Source organism: Brachycentrus maculatus, unplaced genomic scaffold (genome assembly GCF_059751285.1).
Source record: "Brachycentrus maculatus isolate JH-2025_06_01 unplaced genomic scaffold, ASM5975128v1 h1tg000297l, whole genome shotgun sequence".
Classification (NCBI taxonomy): Eukaryota; Metazoa; Arthropoda; class Insecta; order Trichoptera; family Brachycentridae; genus Brachycentrus; species Brachycentrus maculatus.
The window spans coordinates 799632-820068 of NW_028281048.1; the positions used below are offsets into that span (position 1 = coordinate 799632).

The following is a 20437-nucleotide window of genomic DNA, read 5'->3' on the forward strand; positions in this document are numbered from 1 at the left end:
AGTAGTCCACTTGCAAATCACGTTATGTAAAAAAATTGTCATAATGACAAACTGATAAAAATGTTTATTCTCGTAGTTAAGATAAGAAGCGCATTCGTTTACGTATTACATAAGTCTAGGATCATGTCATTTATGTTAATAAATTAAATCAATGTTTATCGATAATTATTTAATTTGCATTTTAAAATTAAACATAGACAGTTTTGCAGTAGTACCTACTTTAAACATAGAAAGCTTTGCGACTTCCATTCAATTACAACTCGGCTGTCCAAACTTAAAACACAGTAAGGGACATTTTTTTGTAGTGCTTTTTTTTGCACTTTTGGAGTAAGTAGAATCTACTACGTCCAATAATGCAAAAAAAAACGTACTACAAAAAAAATGTCCCTTACTGTGTTTTGAATTTGGACAGCCGAACTGTATAGGCAGTTTTAAACAGTTACATATTCATATTTCTATTATATCTACATACTCTTAAGAAATTATAATTTGAATATATTATTTTACTCTTATGTCCATATTTTCATGCATTAAAGTCCCTTCACTCCCAGTTTCTTGAACAGAATTTTCATTTTGTTCTTCTTGAAAAAAAGGGAATTTTTTAAAACTAACTAACCATCACGCCGCTTCCCCGCAGGGGTAGGCAGAGAGAATAGAACGCCACACCACTCTGTCTTTGCAAACATTCTTCGCCTCTTCCACGTTCATGCATCTCCTCATACATACCCCCCGATTATTACGACTCCTAACGTTACCGCTTTCAAGTATTTGGCATACCTGATCGTACCATGTTTTTCTCGGTCTTCCTCTGCTCCTTTTTCCAATTACATTCGCCTTATAAAATTGTTTCACCGTTGTTTCCTCACTCATTCGTTCTACTAATCCAAATCATCTCAACACACCTTTCTTAATTTTATCGATAATGCTTATCTCAGCTTTGCATTTCTTCCTTATTTCAATATTCGAACATCTATCATACATCGTTATGTCACACAATCTTCTGAGAAATCACTGATCATTCTGAAAAATCTGAAAATCATTCGTTCTACACGTCCAAACCATCTCAACACACCTTTTAGATCTTATAGAGGCATTAAATTTAAAGTGCCAAGATCCAGGTAACTTTAGTACGTTTTTCTCTCTCGATATCCACAATTTACACAACTTTGCATGAGACACTAAGCAATATAGAAAGTTTACAGTAATTAAGAGATTTTTGAAAGTGAACTGTCGATCGGCATAGTGAGTATTGATTTTTATATTCCATTTTATTCCTAATTTAACGAATTTCGACAGACAATATTAAAGAAAGACGTTAATATTTTAAATCTCATACGCCATTAGCTAAAAAACTTTTTAGCTAATTTATTTTTTTAATATGACGTGGTTTGCAAGTGGACTACTCATATGAGGTACCTACTACATTGCACACAGAGCGCAAGATGTCTCCTATATCGTACATCGATATGAGACAAAAGAAAATGGCCAGTACCTACCTACATATACACTATATTATTTTTATATTATTATCATTATTATTCTCACATTTTATATACCGGTCAACGACGCATGAAGACCTACATTTGAAGTTTCAGCGCGGGTTGTGTTTTTTGCTTGCGTCTTACCGTGTTACGTACAAATAATGCTTTATACAATAAAGGCACACGAATCCTCGACTTGCGATCTTTTGACTTAGAACATCGAAAAAAAATTCAATATCCCAAAACTCGCAGTAAAATCGATAAACATCAATCGAGTAACCCTTAAAAATAATATGTATAAGTTTCACAACATATTGGGTGTGTCTAAATACTTGTTCACAAATCTACACACCAAAAATGATGTGATTAAAGTAACTGATCAAATTACAAGTTAGAAAAAAACACGTTTTCCGGCGTCTCCCAGTATGTGAAATAAATCGGTAGAGCTCTTGCATAAATTTAAATAAAACGGTCTTTGCTAAATAAAAACCTTCTCAAATCCACCATAGATGCTGTCGCAAACTCAAATATGAAGAGACGTGAGAATATGATATTTGCACGAGTTCCAAAAATTTGCGTAATGCGGTTATCAATCATGGGTAGAATAGTATATAAAATTATCACTTAGACCAGCCAATGACAGGTCGTAAGGTCTGTAAATACCCATACCTCCATATTCTTTTTCATCTTTGTTGAGATAAGTTTATTCACATTGTTATCGACTCATTACGTATGATGATAAAAATATATGTATATACATGTATATTGGTACGATTATTTTGTTTTTAAAACATTAAACATAAAATAAATTTTAAAAATTACGGAATTTCACATACCACCAATTCGACTTACGACCAAAGCTAAGGAATGTTATTCTGTCGTAAGTCGGGGTATTGCTATATGTACCTGAATCATTATATATGGTTTGGTATTGTGGATATTGAACAAGGTGGGTAAAAAATGGAAATGAAACATGAAACCGTTCGATCAGAATATTGTAAAGGTATATACAATCATCTGACATAATATGTATGAATAAACCATAATTATTATAACAAAGTAGTTATTTTTTAGATATACATATATACAAATATATAGTATATATAATATATATATATATATATATATATATATATATATATATATATATATATATATATATATATATATATATATATATATATATATATATATATATATATATATATATATATATATATATATATATATATATATTTATCTACATATGTATATTGTAACTTGTTTTGTTATTAAACTTCTTTTCTTGCGGGTTGATATTAAAAGAAGTGCTGCGATGCGAAATGTATGTATATACTTATCAATATAAGGCATAGTAGTTATGTATCACTCAATTTTGGGTACTTTGACAAAAAATAGGCATAGTTACACAGAAAAACTCCTAAAAAATTAAGACAGTGATGGTATTAAGTAAAACACAAAATTCAGGAAGTGACCAGCTGCGCGAGAAGCCAGGCGAGTCTCTATGCAAAATTTTTGTTTTAGAATGGATATTGGAATGATTTTTTTTAAGAATATGTACTGAAAAATATTTTAACTTCTTACCTTTCAATAACTCTTTCCTTTTCAAAACCGTATATTGATTTCGAAGAAAAACTGATTTTTTTTAATACAAAAACGGTGTTTTGAGGAAAAAAAATCGATGCGTTAAATTTTACCTGAGTTTGAAGAAAATCATGTTGCGGGCCATCAAACATCCCGCCTTTAACATTATATGAAAGTTGGCATGTTTTGGACAAAATGAATAATATTAATACGCCTAATTACACACTACACACAACACTAAAAACTTTGCTTAGTAATCTTCTTCTTCTTCTTCTTTTAGGACTAGGTCCTGTCATTCTCGAGTCGCTCCTGAGAGGTGGAAGACCAGCTATCCTTCCATCGTTTAGGTGGTCTTCCTGGGGGTCTGATCCCGCCTATGCCTATGCTTAGTAATAATAAATTAAAACGTATTGTATTAGAAAACAATAATTTCTTTTACTTCTAAAATAATAAGCAGAAAAATAGGAATTGTACTGCATTAAAAGTTTCCATTATTTTGGACAACCAATTACTTTAGTGCCTTCTTCTGAGTAACTCAGAAATCGGGAATTTAATAGTTATAATCTCATGAACCGAAGAATGCCATTGAGCATTTCATGTATCCTGATGCATGCTTGCAAGAATCTTTTGAATTGGAGCTACATGTGCAAAAATCTCACAAACCAAGACAATTCTTGCGAGAATCTCAAGAACAGGAGCCATACTTGCGAGAATCTCAATAACCAGAGCCATACTTGCGAGATTCTCACGAACCGGAGCCATGCTTGTGAGAATCTCAATAACCGGAGCCATCTTGCGAGAATCTCATGTACCGGAGCCATACTTATGAGAATCTCACGATCCGCAACACAATTACAAAAAATCTCATGAATCATAGTAATGTTTGCTAGAATCTAATAAACCGGAGCCATGCTTGTTAGAATTTCACAACCTGAAGTTACATAAGTAAGGATCTTACGAACCAGAGATATATTTGCAAGAATCTTTCAAACGGGAGCGGCTTTCCGGGTTGTTCATATCTCTGGTTCCGGTAACTGTTTTCCCCGTATATTACAGTTTAAAAATAATAATTACAAGGAATCCCATAATCCGCAAAGATGTCAGATAACGAAATACAACGAATTATTAATGTAACTAGGAATCAGATAACAAAATATAGCGATTTATTAATTTAACAAGGTATCAATTTGTCACAAAAAATAAATACGTATAGAAGTATAATATAATGGAGGATATTAGAATTTTATTGAAAAAATATTTCGTTAAATAGTAAGATAAAAAATATGAATTGAGCTTCTTCTCTTACATCATCGGTATCCCATCGAATATCTGTATTTCCCAATTCGAGACCCGAGAATCTAGAGCACAAGATTGATCAACTTACCTTTATATAATATTTTTAAAAAAACTATTAAGTTTTTATAACATTGGATGATCCAATGCGGTCCCCACATCTTTCATTATTTCAATTATTGTCAAAATAAAAGAAACATTTAATTAAAACACGTGTCAATAAATTGCTAATGAAAGTAAATGATTTTTTTTACTGGATCTAATTTTATAAACAAGTAATTCGCAAGGAGAGAGTTTATGATAATATAATAGATATATCTATGTAAATTGAACGTTGCCATGGTAAACCTAAGATATAGTATACATACCATAGAATCCCATTTGAGAATGAATAATTAAGGCTCAAGTTTACCCCGCAAAAACTAACGAATACAGATTTTTGATCTCTTATCAGTATCTATTTCTCCCTTTAGTGTTTGATGGTCACTAATAGTTCATTACGAGTTGGAGATGCTTTATCTCAATAATTAAAAATTGTTCGGGATTTTCTAGCAAAACTAATAATATATTATTTCGAGAAATAAAAATACTTTGTGTTCTGATCCACTCACATTTTTATTAACCAACTAGTTTCGGCAACAACCTGTTGCCCTCTTCAGGGTTTCATTACTAAATATATGTATAAAAAGAAACAGTGTACAAGTTGTTGGGTTTCAATCTGTAATTCACTGTCTGTTTCTTATACATTTTTGCTTTGCTGGCCGTACTCGCCAATATTATGTTTATTTATTTATTTATTGATTTGGCGTTTAATTTGTAGAACTCCAATCTGTGTTTGATTTAAAATTAATACATTAATTAAAATATTATGTTTTGTTAATAAATCGGTAATAATTTTTAATAAATTAAAAACAATATGTGAATTATTGTTTCAAATTATTTATTATTTCTTTATAAAATTGTATAAAGTTTAAGTCTTACTTATTTTTTTCAATTTATAAAACATATGAAATAATAACGTGATTGAATAAAAAGATAGAGGGAAGTTTTGTGTAAAACGTTGTCAAATATAAGGATGTTAGCAGCTAACTTGATATTTATACCAAATTCAAAAATGTAATGAAGCCAAAATTAAGTTGTATAAATAAAAAATATTTGCAGAATATTATAAACTCTGCTTATAAACGTATCCAAATAACTTCGAAACCGAGTTAAAATTTCAAAAACTTTCAAAACTATTAATGTACAAAACGGTTAATAGTTTTCGCAAATATTTCATTGTTCAAACTCCATCAATAACTATCATACTAATCATCATATCACATCACATCAATACTAATATAAGAGTTTCTGCTTAATAAAAAAACTTCTTTACATCTCACCAATAGATGTCTCTAGTGAAGTTCTAGTGATTCAAGAACAAGGTTTCTAAATTGGTTCATATATATAGAACTTCCAAGAATTTGAGTAGTGTGGTTGTCAATAATGGGTGGAATTGGTGAATGTTACACGTGTGTAAAGTGGCCACTTAAACCAGCCGATGACGGTCGTCAGCCCCGTAAATGCCCAGACTTCCATATTCTTCTTCATCTTTGATGAGATGTCAAAAAATAACCCATCAATAACTTTCACAATCAAATAATAAAAAAATGTTTTTCAATTAATACTTATTTTATTTATGAAAAAAGCATAATTTATAATTGTCTTTGGTGAACATGTCTAAAATATAATAGTAAGGAAACAGTGAACCCGTTGAATTAAAAAAAAGATATTAACATTCGAAACATTAGAAATTAATTTTGAAGAACCTAATATTAAATGTAAAAAAAAATTATGATTGAAAAAAAAAACTGGTAAATGCCACTTCTTCTTAAAATGTATTGACAAGTGTTTCGAAGCATTTAACAACATAATCAAACAAAATATGTATTGAATGCATCGAAACACGTGTCACAACAGATTTTAATAAAAAAAATTGTATTTGCCGAGTAAAATTTTAAATTAAAAAATACATACTTATTGGTTTTTCCAACGAAAGTAAATAAAAAGATTTTTTTATGAAAATGAGATAATATCAGTTAAAATTCGTTGGAATAAATTTTCATCGGTTCCGTCCAGAATGGTGATGTTACTGAGACCCAACAACTCTTCGTGATGCCTCAGATACGCCGGCCACACACACAACTCGAAGTATCCAGGAACGTCTGGGCGGCTGTAAACTCGCTTGCTTCTGCGTCTGATACATTCTTCCTTGTCCAACGTTATCGCGTACTTCAAATCGCATAAATCTGCGATCGGCTTATAGTTCAACATGCAGAAACCTTCAACGACTAGAACATTTGGACCGAGCGTACTCGGCTCTGTTTCATAGATTACTTTATGAACATCTTGTAGCATCCTTTCCATATTCAAAGACTGGAGAATATCATGGTTGAAGTGATTCAATTCTGGGACTCTCACGTGGATCGGACTATCATCCGGGTGGAAATAGTGATCTTGGTGAAGAACTACGCAGCTCTCGTAACTTTCTCGTATTTTATGAGCCAGTGACGATTTCCCACCACACGTTACTCCTGTGATCCCGATAACTATCCACTTTTTAGCCTCTGCCATCTTTGCCTACAAATACAAACTATGATGACATATCAATTAAGTAATAAAATACAACGTTCGAGATGGATTGCGCAACTTTTTGTCGCGCAACCGTGAAGTTGTTGGAGTAAGACCAAGGCATTCTACAGGCTACAAGGGATACTCGTAAATGAAAAAAGTTGATAGTGCACGATAGCTCTAACGGGCTTGACTAGTTTAGATACATTGATGTCGATCTAAAGAGGAGGGAGGTGATAAATCTGGACACTATGATGATAAAGAAAAAATATTAGATTATTCCTTCTTCTCAACTTTATCAGCACCCAATAGTGCACAAGGGACTGCAACGTATCGAAGCAGGGTTATTCTGATCGTTAATCGCTCACTCCTTTCAATAACGTCATATTATATAATATATATTTAAAAAAAACTTGATTTCCGTGAGTTCGTTTTTTAAGTTTAAAAATATAATGATATGTATTAAAATAAATACCAATCCACTTATTGAACTTTTTACTGTGCAACAGATCTTTTTAGGTAAATCTTGAATGTTTTTTCTCCATTTGAAAAATATTTAGTACATTTAAAAAAATAATTTAACAATACCTTTTCTTAAAAATGCCAAAACAGCACTTTCTGCCCTGTAGCGGGTAAACATTAAGTTAAAAATATGCCCCTTTTGCTGGGATATAGTACATTTTCTGAGCATTCCGAAAACATGCACAACTGAAAATTGACGATTTTTTATTTATTACGTTGTTGAAAGGAGTGAGCGATATGATGGCAAGGTGATCAGTCCTCAGGTATCAGTCCAGGGTTGTGTCAAAAATGTTAGAATGATAAATCATTTATATGTGTTTTGATACCCCTTAATGCAGAAAAAATATTTTTTCATTGGTTTAATATTGTTTTAAAAAATATTACAATTTATTAAGTTGTATCGGGTTGTGGTCCCGTGGTTAGTGTCGCGGACTCTTGAGTCAGAGTTTCTTGGTTCGAATCCACTCTACCACAATTTAATACCTATTTCTAATAATCAGCTGGTTAGGCTCATAGAGATAGTATAAACCTGAAGTATTTTTGTAAATAATAAAAACACAAATTCTCTTTAAAAAAAATATTAATTAGACATTTCTAATTAATATATTAACTAGACATTTTAATATTTCTCATTTTAGTTACGATGTGCCTCTCCAAAAAAGAGGCTTAGCACTTGTGCTTGGAGAGGGGCTTTCCAGAAATTTTTGCCAGAAGTCCCGGTTTGACCAGTATAGCCCCGGTTTTCAGACAAAATCCCGGTGTTCCGGCCGGTTTACTTCACGTCCCCGTGAAAATATTTGATTTTTCTTCTAACTCTAATCCTTATCCGTACCCAATGGTGCATAGGGCACTGCATCGTATTGACGCAGTGTTATCTCGATCGTTACTTACATGAAGGCAAGTTGATCAATCCTACAGGACAAGTCTAGGGTAATGTTAAATAAATATTAGAGTGTAAAATCACTAATATTTATTTTCACCCCCCTCTGGGAATCGAACACGGGACCTCCAGCATGGTAGCTTAACACGCTAACCATTACACCACGGAGGCGGACAAATCATAATTTGATTATAGGTGACAAAAAAGTCTTAAATAATTAACTGGGAAGGATTGTTTAGGATAATTACTTGGTCATTTATTTCACTGTGATGTACGCTGGGGGCATTCCGATGTACCGGTTAAATATTTCAGAAATTTGAAAAGTCTAAATATATTACATAATAAATATTTCAAACTCACCTGATTATTTAATTAGATACCAAAGTATTTCAAACAAAAAAAAGCAGTTACGAATTTACTTTTTAAAACTATTTTATAGTGAAGAAGAACTGAATAAATTTAACTAATCGACCGACTTACGAGACAAATATTTAACGAATGACGAATTTGCTTGTATTATATGTTCATTTTTTAACAATTTGTTCCAAGAATGTCATGCGATAACATTAGGTACCCATGCAATCCTTTAATCTCATTGAATGAAAGAAATGCTTTGTTTTGGTCAGAACATATAATATTATTTTTTAAATTATGATTCGAGTCGGGAATCAAATATCTGAGTTTGTCAAATAAACAGTGAGTAAACTTGTAGGAACATTTTTATGTAATCAGCACTAATGGGGTTTTGACAGTACCCGTTCACTTTCGTTATTTCGAGTACTTGAACTCGTTCGTTATTTTCGAAGGATTCGATTCTAGATTTTTTTATTGATTTCACTCGTATCCTAAAAAAAACTTACAAATCAAATAATAAAACTGAAATCATATATTTAAATTACTTCATTGCTAACTTAAAATCATTGAACTGTTAAAATTCATGCCTTTGGCGAGATAGCGAGTGTTTTTGCTTAGAATTTTCACTCATGAATTACATGAAATTACAGTAACTTTAAACACAAAGAGTAATTTCATTCACAAGTAGGTATAGGCTATAAAACTTATAAATTTGTAGTCTAAGTAGGGCCATGATTTGGTGGTGATAAGTCGTAGCTAGATTTCTTTTGTCACTTGGAAAATGAATAAAGAACAACATGGATATCCGACATTTACTGGCTTACGACCTTTCATTGACTGGTTTAAGTGATCGCTTGATTAATTTTGTAAAGTAATAAAAAATTGAGGAATACACCAAAAGTAGCAAATGCTTTATAAAAGTGAATTATTGTTACTTGGATAACCGGATCTAATTGACCCGTATTCCAATTTCGAGTGAATTTTATTCAACCTTCGCCTCCGTAGTGTAATAGTCAGCACGCTTGACTACCGTTCTGGTGATCCCGTGTTCGATTCCCAGAGGGGGGGGTCAAATAAATAGAAGTTATTTTTTTCACTCTAATATTTATTCAATATTACCCTGGATTGGTACCTGAAGCGGAGGACTGATCACCTTTTAAGATTACACTGCGTTTATATTATGCAGTGCCCTATGCACCATTGTTGCGGATAATAGTTTGAAAAATAATTATTTCATTGGCTCAGTGACTCACTTATCCACCGATACAGTGATTCATAGATTGGAATTTTTTAAAAAAAAATTGGATCGAGGGATTTAAAACAAGAGACAGAGAAAATGTAGCCGGTAAATTATGGAGCGAAAACTATGGTATCATATTTTTTTCATCCATCGTTCATTTGATCCGGTTTTAGTGAATGGATCACTAAAATGATACAAATTTACTGATGCAGATCTTATAAATAGCCGGATCTTACCCATCTCTATAACGAATTAGTATGTTGAAATGCCTCTATATGCGTCATACGAATTAACTCAGATTACGAGAACAGACTTCTCAGTTTTCGGGGATTTACCCGTTTTTAGACACGACTTCAAGAGGTATGTTTGGTTTACACTAATTAACCCACAGGAGTAAGTAGAGAGAATAGAACACCACACCACTCTTTTGTCCACTTTTTTCCACGTCTTTACAAATACTCTTCGTCTCCTCCACATTCATGCACCTCCTCTTATGGTGGGGACTGACCGGAACATTTCGTCGTAACGTAACATTTGCGGCGAACATACGAACATCGGAGAAGTACTCGGAACGAGCTGACTGTACGAATTCTCACATCGTAACGTGTTACGATAAGGTCACAATAGACCTAGTATGGTCGCAGTGACATAAGGGATGCAAGATCCCTTGACCTCACAAAACATCCTAACACGACCTGATCAAGCCAAACACTCCTCGGTCTTCCTCTGCTCCTCTTTGCAATCACATTAGCCTAATAATTTTGTTTTACCATTCATTCCACATGTCCAAACAATTTCAAGATACCTTTCTTAATTTTATTGATAATGCTTATCTCAGCTTTGCATTATTTCCTTATTTCACCGTTCGAACATCGTTTTGCCGCACATTCCTATAAGGGATCGAATTTCGACTGCATTCAGTCTACTTTCAACCTTCTTTGCCAACTCCATATTTCACTTCCATACATTAGGGTTGGAACTAGGACTCCGTTTAGTTTATTGCTTATTTCAATATGCGTGTGGCAACAAGGATAGCCTGAAACGACTAGTTATGATCGGTAGCCAGGAGGGGAAGAGTGGGAGAGGAAGTTCCCCACACGGTGGACCGATCAAGTTAAGCCAGCAGCAGGCACCTCAGTGGTTGGAACGCTACGTGCAGCGCAGTCAAGGGATAACTGGAGAAGAGTCATTGCTTCCACAACGGTCACAACCCTCAGTCATGAGGAATAAGACGGAGAAGAATAAAGTTTTATATTCTATAACGCTAATATTATTAAGTAAATATTTCTTTGAAATTATCAGTTCCTTTTTTTTGCAAAAGCGGTTTAGAAGTTTGCCCTTTTGCACGAATAGTATGGGTTTTGTGACACTCGCTGTGGAAACATTAGTTGTCAAAAATGGCACACTTTTTACCCACCGATAATGTGTGTGGTACTTTTTTTTTTAAATGAATTATTCCCACCTTTGCCAAGGTCTTATGAGGTTGACCACAATTCGCTTACTCCTTTCAAGAACGTCATAAATCAAAAAACTTGATTTTTCAGGAGAACGTTTTTAAAGTTTAAAAGTATAATACAATGCATTAAAAATAAATATCAAGCCACTTATCGAACTTTTTGCTGTGCAACAGATCTTTTTAGGTAAAACCTGAAGGTTTTTTCTCAATTTGAAAAATATTTAGTATATTTTTAAAAATAATTAAACAATATCTTTTCTTCCAATGTAAAAACAACACTTTCTGCCCTGTAGCGGGTAAATATTAAGTTAAAAATATGCCTCTTTTGCTGGGATATAGTACATTTCTGGCCATTCCGAAAACATGCACAACTGAAAATTGACGATTTTTTATTTATGACGTTCTTGAAAGGAGTGAGCAAATTGTTCCTCCCAAATTTTAATTTCGATACTGAGATCACAACTTGGCCTAGGCAGTGGATAGACATTGTCCTATCTTTCAGGGGAGATTAAAACCCATATGTATTTTTGTTTGCACCTTAAAAATATGGAGGAATTTTTAAGAATTAATATACTTTTTTAAATATTATGTATCGTTATTTAATTTTTTTTTAAAAGAGAAATATTTGTGTTTTTTTTTATTATTTACACAAATATTTCAATTTCATACTATTTCTGTTAGCCTAAGCAGCTCATTATTAGAAATAGGTATCAAATTGTGGTAGAGTGGGTTCGAACTAAGAAATATACATATACTCATTGCGAGCATATTTATGTTTATTATAATGAAATATTTAAACTTTTCACACCACACATACACTAATGTGTAAAGGCAAATAGCCGTAACTCAAGTTGTAGCTGTTTGGCGTAACACAGCTCAAAGTATTCTTATAATCTGTTTTCTTTACCGAGATATTCATTATCCAAATAGCCGCAATATTGTGTTTATTTGATACATGTTTTGGCAAAAAGCATAATTTTAAGTGAACTTTAAACTCGTTTATCTCAAAATTACTGTTTCTAACTTGTGGCTATTTGCCTTTGCACATTAGTAGAATGGTATATAAAGGGTGGGGCAATAATATAAAGTGGGGCTCAGAGTACTCAGAATTCAGTACTGATTAGAATCTACGGAATACATTGTGCCTTTTCCTCATAGTTCAGTACTGATTACAATTTAGACGCATAACAGTGTTCTTTGTGTTCAGACCTTAGTACTATTTAGAAGCAAGACATAGTGCTTGGACTCAATTGATTGGCGCGGCCTTTCCTCTTCTCACCCTTATAATTTGGCAAAATAAAAAATTGTTCCTAATTGTGCTTTTCCGTCTTCCTCGCCATCAAGTTGCAAGTTGTACCATTAGTCGTTACAAATTGGCACCTTATAATACATTTAAGTTTTAATCTCCCCTGAAGGATAAGACAATATCTATCCACTGCCTAGGCCAAGTTGTGTTCTCAGTATCGAAATGAAAATAATAAATAAAATAATACATTCGGTTGAACCGATTTGGGAGGAACAACAATGAATATACTATTTCTGGAATCTGGACCCAATACATACACCATACATCTGGCAACACACAGGTGGTCCATTTGAAAGAGGCAAATGTTGTTTTGTTTACAAATCCGCAAACGAATGAGCGAGCGTCTAAGTCATGGGTAGGTCAGAAGAGAGCGTGCATTTTCAAAAGTAGTGTTTATTTACGCTTGTTATCTTTAAATGAAACATGTGGTTCTTTTTATAATTATTTTACATTCTGTAGAGATGCCTGAAAACAAGATTTTGAATTTTTATGCAGCTTATAAGCTCCCAAGTGAAATTAGAAACTTATATTTGTGAACAAAGATTTGGACACACCCAAAATGTTATTAATTACTTTTAATCACATCATCTTTCCATTAATTGATTCGGCAGTCACTTTGTGGTAAAATCTATCCATTTTTAATTCATGTTTTACTTAGTTAATACCACTATTTCTTAAAATCTACTGTGACATGTATTTCGATGCATTTTGCATCATTTTCAAACACCGTAATTGTTTGTTGATATGTGTTTTTTGATACTTTGTTGATACGGTGGATTTGTGGATTATGAATAAGATCATAAAAATAGTATAGAAATTAAGGAGTACACTCTCGAAGAACAAACATTAACCTTTCCATGCTTACCGCCCCATAATATATCCACATTTTGTCAGGATTTGGACTACCAACGCTGTATATTGAAGATACAACAAAATTAAATCCTTTATCAGATAGTCACATGTTTTACCGACTGAACAAACGGTGTTTTTAAATGTAAATAATATCTTTCCACTCGAAGGTTAATTGGAAATTCATAGTGAAAATTCCCAATACACCTTTGCTTTATTTTACAGATATTTTCACAACGGAAATACAAAAAAAAACAAGGATTTGTAAACATTTTAAATGGATAATCTTAGAGGGAAAAGGATAATTTGTATTGAAAAACATTTTACATGGAAGAATACAGTAAAAAATATTTATTTCTCCATTAAATTATGTACAATATCTGATAAAACACTCTCATGCAAATTTTCATCCGTTCCTTGGAGGGTAATGATATCTTCTTGCACCATTAGTTCCACATTATACTTCAAATACTCCGGCCACACGCACAAATCAAAGTAACCTGGAATGTCGGGCGGGTCGTAGACTCTCTTGGATCTACGTTCGATGCACTCGGCCTTCGCTAAAGTTATTCGGTATTTAAGATCACACAGATCAGCGACGGGCTTATAGTTCAGAATGCTGAACCCCTCAATGACCAAAATGTTCAGATGCTCGGTCATATTGTTATTTTGGTTCGGCTGACCGTTGGGATTTTTGGAATTCAATATTTTCATCACGTCTTCGAGCATTCTCTCCATATCCAGGGAGGATAGGATGTCATAATTATTATGGTCCAAATTTTGCACCTTCACATGGTTCGGGCTGTCATCCGGGTAGAAGTAATTGTCCTGACTTATAATGACACACTCTTCGAATTTATTCTTTATCTTATTGGCTAGCGAAGTTTTTCCTCCGCACGTCACTCCCGTAATGCCGACAACGAGCCACTTATCTTGCGCAGACATCTTCCTATAAGAGAATTACAGAATTGATGAGAGAATTACTAATGTAAGTAGGTTATCAGTGTTTTGAGACAGACAACTAATCGACACATTAATAAACATGATATTTATATATACTTGTATATAATTTTCATAATATCAATAGACTAATAAGATTAGTCTCGCAATCAGACTAATAATAATAATATGTATGGTAATAAAGTAATATTTCAGCTTTTGATTGACTCTATAAATAAGGTATTTGGATTGTTCGGATGACATGTAATGAACATGTTCTACCCATGAACATGCTGTGTGCGTTTCATATAGACATATATGTATTCAGTACCTACACATAAAAATATGATTAATATCAACATATCGTAGTCGTACAGGAGAAAGTGACCAACTACCAAAACGCAAAATATTCAGGAGGGCTATTTAACCTGTTAACAGGGCAGAACGTATAAATACGTCAAACGTAAATAATATCGACAACAGGTAACTAACTAACTAACTAACCATCACGCCGCTTCCCCGCAGGGGTAGGCAGAGAGAATAGAGCGCCACACCACTCTGTCCTTGCAAACATTCTTCGCCTCTTCCACGTTCATGCATCTCCTCATACATACCCGCCGATTGTTACGACTCCTAACCTGACCACTTTCAAGTATTTGGCATACCTGATCGTGCCATGTTTTTCTCGGTCTTCCTCTGCTTCTTTTCCCGCTAACATTCGCCTCATAAATTTGTTTTACCGTTCTTTCCTCACTCATTCGTTCTACATGTCCAAACCATCTCAACACACCTTTCTTAATTTTATCGATAATGCTTATCTCAGCTTTGCATTCTTTCCTTATTTCACTATTCGCACATCTATCATACATCGTTTTGTTACACATTCTTCTGAGAGATCGCATTTCGACTGCATTCAGTCTACTTTCATCCTTCTTTTGCCAACTCCATGTTTCACTTCCATACATTAGAGTTGGAACCAGGACTCCGTTGTGCACTGCCAGTTTAGCTTCCGCTGATAGGTTTTTATTTGCTATAACTGATTTCAGTGCACCGTTCACTTTGTTCCCAGCATTCACTCTCCTTTCTATATCTTTATCAATCTTTCCATCCCTAGAAAACATACTACCCAAATAAACGAAATCATCTACCTGTTCCAGAATCTCTCCGTTTACCAATATTTCACATTCAGATCTGCATTCTTCTCTTTCAAAAACCATAATCTTAGATTTGCTAACATTCATCAATAAGTCACTTTCAACAGGTAGGACATATGAATACGTCCTGTAAATATATGTTGCGCCCTGGAACGGGCGGGACCTATATTTTCGAACAACAAAGATAATTAGTCATCCATACATGTTTCGACATGAATTATTTTCTATTTGTTTGTAATTTTGTTTTTTCCTTTGCGAGTTATAGAAAAATAAATGAAAAAATATATATTTCAGTCTTTTGATTTATTTTAAAGATAAATAAAATATATAAAATCACGTCCACCGGGCGTGACATACTGACATTCCAAGTAAAAAAGTTCTCGCCCATTGTATGTTGCGTAATTAAAAAGTTAACTCCCGGTTAACAGGTTAAGTCACTTTTGCTTGGCAAGAAAATAACATCAATTTTTAACAAGTCAATATATTATACTTCCAAGTTTAAAATCCTTTGGGATGTTTTCAGGGCAATATTAAGCAAGAAAGATATCAAATAGTCAATGATCACGTTTTTGTAAAAAAATGCACTTGATCACTTTCTCCTGTATGACTACGATATACATATACACGAATAGAACAAATTTAGCAAATTATTAAAAGGACCTACAATAATATGTTTGAACCAACTATGAAATGTGCACTCCAATATGCACTACACAACTAAAATGCATTGAAAGCATGACCTAAATCTGCTTCTTAACATCACACATATTCAAATTTTGCTATCATTCACTCCAATGAATGTCACATATGTATATATTTGCAGATCAAAAAAAACATGAGTGCTGTCTCTGGGTTCCTCTTTTTATTAGTATAGCTACATGGGAAACCTTTTTAACATCACACATATTCAAATTTTGATATCATTCACTCCAAGGGATGTCACATATATATTTTTAGATCAGAGAAAAACATCAGTGTTGTCTCTGGGTTCCTCTATTAATTAGTACATATAGCTACATGGAAAACTTTATGCGTCTTGAAAATATGGAAAAAAAGGGGGTATATTACCTTCAGAGCTAACAATATTGGTAAATATGATACAGGGTGAATCCCATTAATGACCCAACAAATATGAAACTCCAAAGGTATGTGATCAGTAGAGCAATGTTGCGGTCCATAAAACCTTTGTAGAGCCAATGGTCTGAAAAAAAATCTTAACATTAAATGGAATTATTTGCTTATTTTTGATATCATATTTAAACTAAAGACGATGGAGCCTAGGCAATCCAGGGCTTACAATCTGGCATTTGCCTGGCTAAGTGATCACTTCATATACACCTGTGTAACGTTCACCATTATTGAACATACACATTGCATTACAGCCCCGTAAATGCCCAGACTTCCATATTCTTCTTCATCTCTGATGAGATGTTAAAAAATAATATGAAAAAAAACTTCAATAATTGGAGATAATCCAGATTTGAGAACAAGTATTTGGACACACTCAAAATGTTGTAGATATTATATATGTTTCAACTTGAGATGAAACTTCTATTGTTCATTAGAAATATTGAAAAAACTTAAATACAATTACCTTCTTCCAACTCCGTGAAAGGCAGAATAGTCAGCCAAATAACAAAATAAGAGAAAACCAAAATTGCAGCGGTGAGTACAAGTTTCCCAAGGAGTGCAGTGGATAAAGTCATTGATAATTTAAGAGCAGAAATATTCCTTTTCAAACTTTTGAAAATCTTCTTCCGTAAAAACGGTCCCTTCGTCCTCTTTCTCTTCTTCAATCTCAATCAGAGGCTTGCCGGATCTGGCACGCTTGACAATCTAAAACAAGAAGAATTATAATTTCGATAAGAACCTATATATAATTTTTTACATGTATAATATATAAATCAAACATATATAAATTCATATTATTTTTTGACATCTCATCAAAGATGAAGAAGAATATGGAAGTCTTCATCTTTGATGAGATGTCAAAAAATAATATGAAAATAACTCCTGTAATTGGAGATAGATAAGTATTTGGACACACTCAAAATGTTAATTTTTCTCTTTTAACGCATTGTTGTCGAGCGGTTTTTTCATCCACCCCGACCCTAATTAGTATACTAATTCGGGTCATATACCAATCACAACTAACTGCAAACCCAACTCCTATCTGTACAATATTTTTTGGCATCTCGCGTAGTACCAAAAGTACGCAAATAGAACGCCTATAAACATCTCCCGCTCTCTACCAACAGTATGTTAAAGACGCTTAAGCGTATCCAGCACACAATGTGTTTACATTCATCGACACCTTGTACATGTTTCTCATGAAGACAAAGTGCAATCCTGTCAATTTTAATTTCATCCCAGTCCTGCACTTTGTACCATCTTCTTTTTTCTTTGACATCACAAATGGTCCATAGAAAACCGCATTGGATCAACGTGGTTCAACTTGTACACCAATCACAAAAACGCAATGTGATTAGTCCTGGCTTTCTAATTCTTGGATATAAGAATTAATTCGATAAGCATTATTGATAAATTAAGAAAAGAATATTGAGATGGTTTGGATGAATGAGGAAAGAACCGTAAGATAAATTTGTGATCTTCTTTCTTTGCTTATTCAATTCACATGTCCAAAACCATCTCAACACACCTTTCTGAATTCAATTGATAACTGATATTAGTAATGTTAGTAAATAACCACTCACCGACTACTTCTGTCTACCGGTTTCGAGACGTACCCGTCTCTTCGTCAGGACATACACTACAATTTAACAATCATGCGAACAACACTACACCACACCCACTTAGTACTATTCACATACACTATCACTACACATGCAAAACATGCAGAGCGAGTTGTTAGTCCCACCATGCTTTTGGGAAACATCAGTTTCCCAAAAGCATGGTGGGACTAACAACTCGCTCTGCATGTTTTGCATGTGTAGTGATAGTGTATGTGAATAGTACTAAGTGGGTGTGGTGTAGTGTTGTTCGCATGATTGTTAAATTGTAGTGTATGTCCTGACGAAGAGACGGGTACGTCTCGAAACCGGTAGACAGAAGTAGTCGGTGAGTGGTTATTTACTAACATTACTAATATCAATTAAAATGTTTGACCACAAAGTAAATGCTTTGAATATAAATAATATCAATTGATAACGCTTATCTCAAGCTTGCATTCATTCCTTGTATCCATATTCGAACATCTATCCTACATCGGTCATCGGTAATGAGTTTTAATTATGTAAAACATAATTAACCTTCTCTGCAATATCTTCGTTGATGCTGGAACTGGCCAAAACACCAAGTTTCTTCAAATTCTCTTCGAGTGTTGTATTGGGGTTTTTGAATACCTTCTTATTCCTTTTAGAGCTTAGATCGCCAATGTTAAAAACTGCTCGCTTTTCTAAAAAAATAAAGACATATACTGTCAAAAAAAAAACTAGTCGGAATGGGCATATACATTCAACATTATGCAGCGATCCCAAGAAAATTCAATTGTAATTTGAAAAAAAATACAAAACTAGCAATTTGGATTTCTGTGTGCATTAGCTAAAAGGCTGGAACATCAAATATCACTTTTATGAATTTAAAAAGCATTGTTAACATGACAGAAAGAAATATTTTGGATAATCAGATTGATTTAATGAAAATACAAGTCATTTACGATTGGGGAGGTAAACAATTCAGTTTTGAAACATTATTCCCACTCAGATGGTGTAAAGGACACAGCATCTTATTGTTGTGATGTTAACTTGTTTTCTATGTGAGCTCCGAGTGAAGGAATGCTATCAAAACAAAGAAAAAATGGTGGTTTTTTTTCAACTTATAACATATTATTATTATTATTATAGATAATAAAAAATATCAATAGATAGGAGAAGTTTGGTATAGCTGTAGACTGTAATAAAACACCTTTGATCATCATAGATGTTTATTCTTTAAAAAAATGGAATAGTAGCTAGTAGAGTCGGTGAAATGTGCTGATTGAGGATTACCTGTATTAGAGGTTACTAACAAAAGAAAATAAAAGACTCCTCTTACAAGTTATATAGGTTCTCTAAGGGTATATCCAGGTGTAGTTCAAATGTATTAGGTATCATTATTAAAAGCCCATCAAGCGTCAAGTTCTAGCACTAAAATAAGCGTAATAAACAATAATTAGGTACCTATTTTGCCACCCTTTCCGACGGTTTTGATATTTCTATGATTAGCGGGAATCAAATCAAATACGCCTTTACTCTTCTTTTTGTTCTGTCCTAAAACATGAATGGCTAAATTTAACAAAAACAACATAAAATACTTAAAAAAAGAACATATTAGTCCCTTAAATATCAATAAAAAACATGTTTGCAAATAAAATAATTTGATAATCACCTCGAAGTTTCGGATCTGCCTCGACAATTTCTAGTGCTTTCCTCAATAAGGCCGACGACATTATAATATTTAAATAATGAATATTTTCACCATTCTCACAAGGAGATAAAAACTGTAAATGTTATATAAATCAACTTAAACGGAATTAACAACTGCATCCACGAGATAACATGGCGAAACACTAAGTAATGAAATCAATAATCGAAAGAAATAGTATAAGATTGAGGTTACGTCGGGTGAATGGTTTTCGACATTTGACAGCTGTTGGTTTATATAAAAAAATTATACGGTAAATCTCTTTGGCTAATGCCTTATAATTGCCAAATGAAAAAAATAGTTTTGTTGTTTACATCACGTTCGGAGTCTACGTGAAACAACGAAAA

General features: G+C 33.2%; 1 protein-coding gene and 2 pseudogenes across 3 annotated transcripts; all 3 read right to left on the reverse strand.

Annotated features, from left to right (window-relative positions):
* Window positions 1-6309: 6309 nt before the first annotated feature.
* On the reverse strand, window positions 6310-8842 carry LOC148304932 (nicotinamide riboside kinase 1 pseudogene; annotated as a pseudogene). Its single transcript, XR_015838274.1, has 2 exons — window positions 8731-8842; window positions 6310-6977 (listed from the first exon to the last, which is right to left on the reverse strand). The product of XR_015838274.1 is annotated as a nicotinamide riboside kinase 1 pseudogene (transcript).
* Window positions 8843-13902: 5060 nt separating this feature from the next.
* Window positions 13903-16869, reverse strand: LOC148304933 (nicotinamide riboside kinase 1 pseudogene; annotated as a pseudogene). The gene is made up of 2 exons (XR_015838269.1): window positions 16737-16869; window positions 13903-14524 (listed from the first exon to the last, which is right to left on the reverse strand). The product of XR_015838269.1 is annotated as a nicotinamide riboside kinase 1 pseudogene (transcript).
* Window positions 16737-20329, reverse strand: LOC148304934 (uncharacterized). Its single transcript, XM_088267474.1, has 5 exons — window positions 20055-20329; window positions 19847-19936; window positions 18938-19083; window positions 17263-17504; window positions 16737-16869 (listed from the first exon to the last, which is right to left on the reverse strand). Exons 1-4 carry the CDS (start codon window positions 20113-20115, stop codon window positions 17382-17384), a joined length of 420 nt encoding a protein of 139 aa, XP_088123600.1. The 5' UTR covers window positions 20116-20329; the 3' UTR covers window positions 16737-16869; window positions 17263-17381.
* Between the last annotated feature and the right edge of the window lie 108 nt (window positions 20330-20437).